The sequence below is a fragment of the Cibotium barometz genome, chromosome 7 (genome assembly GCF_041138505.1).
Source record: "Cibotium barometz isolate CiBa-2024 chromosome 7, ASM4113850v1, whole genome shotgun sequence".
Taxonomy (NCBI): domain Eukaryota; kingdom Viridiplantae; phylum Streptophyta; class Polypodiopsida; order Cyatheales; family Cibotiaceae; genus Cibotium; species Cibotium barometz.
In genome coordinates, this window is record NC_141052.1 from 48,823,260 (window position 1) to 48,824,791 (window position 1,532).

At 43.0% G+C, this 1,532-nt stretch overlaps 1 protein-coding gene across 1 annotated transcript; it reads right to left on the bottom strand.

The window, feature by feature from the left end:
• Window positions 1-286: 286 nt before the first annotated feature.
• Window positions 287-736, bottom strand: LOC147637122 (ethylene-responsive transcription factor ERF017-like). Its single transcript, XM_086801008.1, has one exon. It carries the CDS (start codon window positions 734-736, stop codon window positions 287-289), a length of 450 nt encoding a protein of 149 aa, XP_086657134.1.
• Between the last annotated feature and the right edge of the window lie 796 nt (window positions 737-1,532).

The window sequence follows — 1,532 nt, forward strand, 5'->3', positions numbered from 1 at the left end:
TTTTCAAACCTTGAGATGAGAGTAAAAAAGACAAGTTGGAGTACAATCGGTTTCCCTATTTCAAAAATCTCATTATTATATAACTAAAAACCTATAAATTGTGTAGGCTTTCCCCACTTCAAAAATCTCATTATTATTATTATATAACTAAAAACCTATAAATTGTATGGGCTTTTGTAAAGACGAGAGTAAGTCGAATTAAGTTTTTTTTTGAATTTTAACCCGTGCAAAATACACTAAAAGGACGGTTTTTTTTTTCTAGCAGTCGACAGTAGTAAGCGTTCTCTCATTCATCTGGGACTGGGACGCCTGGGATTTCATCAAACGTGATCAGAAATTCGGGAGCCCAGAGCTCATCGAAGACGCCAAATGACGGCTCACCAGATTTCCTACAATTGCCAGCCGACGCTTGCACTTTGGCACGCGCGAGCGTGCGGGCGATTTTCTGGAAGAGCGCGGGAGTGAGGAGAGAGGAGAGGAAGCGTGGGGAGTCGGCGAAGTTGAGGGAGGCGCGGGCGGAGTAGCCCCTCAGGCAGAGAGCGGCTGCGTCGAAGGCCCTGGCAGCCTCCTCGGCGCTGGCGTAGGAACCCAGCCACACGCGCTGCCTGCTCTTGGGCACGCGTATCTCCGACACCCACTTGCCGCACCGTCGCATGCGTACCCCCTTATACTTCCTACGACGACTGCACTCATGATGAGCATCCTCATAGGAGGCACGTATAACCTGGCTAGCCATGGCAATTGGCAAACACTAGGAATACCATGATATCCTTTATATCCTCATCCTCCTACCATCCCCACTGACCCCACCTCCTCACATTTCAAAAGTTTGTCAAACCCTATTCCACTCCTCCTACCAACCCTAGTGTCAGTTAAAGACAAACGAGAGCTTTTTCCACTGTCATGCATTGTGTTTCCACGATGCACATAATTTGTTGGGATTTGGAAGAGAAATACATGAGAACATCATGACAAAAACACCCTCAAATGACACCCTCAAATGTTGTGGTGGTTGCAAACCTCACACATACGATTTTAAACTACTGGAAGACCTAGATTTCAGAGCTAGGGAGATTCATAACTAGGTTAAAAAACTGACTTCGGAGCTAGGGAGATTCATAACTAGGTTAAAAAACTAACTGAAGGAAGATAATAACAAAATCAATTACATTTTAGAAGAAATCAATAACAAGCATACACAAGGACTCTAATTTTTTCATAATTACTCTCTAAGTATTTTACTCTTGGTCCCATCTTCCACCCTAACCTCATTTATAGCTTATCCATCCTAGTAGTCACTTTCACAATTGGCCTATTCATGTGGCCCATGAGCTCATCTACATCACCTCATCCATCATGGTAGCAAAAAGTCTAATCATAGAATACTATAACCTAGAATACAACTTGGCATTACACCCATGCTCCTAAAAGTTCTCCCTTAATGACAAGTTGGAGAAGAAATCAAAAAATAAACAACATGATTCATGGTACATGCATAAAGGCCACTAGTTCTTGTTTGTTCAAAAAGCTTT

What these genes read in the sequence shown, in the direction of transcription:
- LOC147637122 (XM_086801008.1), bottom strand. Translation starts at nt 736, where the DNA reads ATGGCTAGCCAGGTTATACGTGCCTCCTATGAGGATGCTCATCATGAG.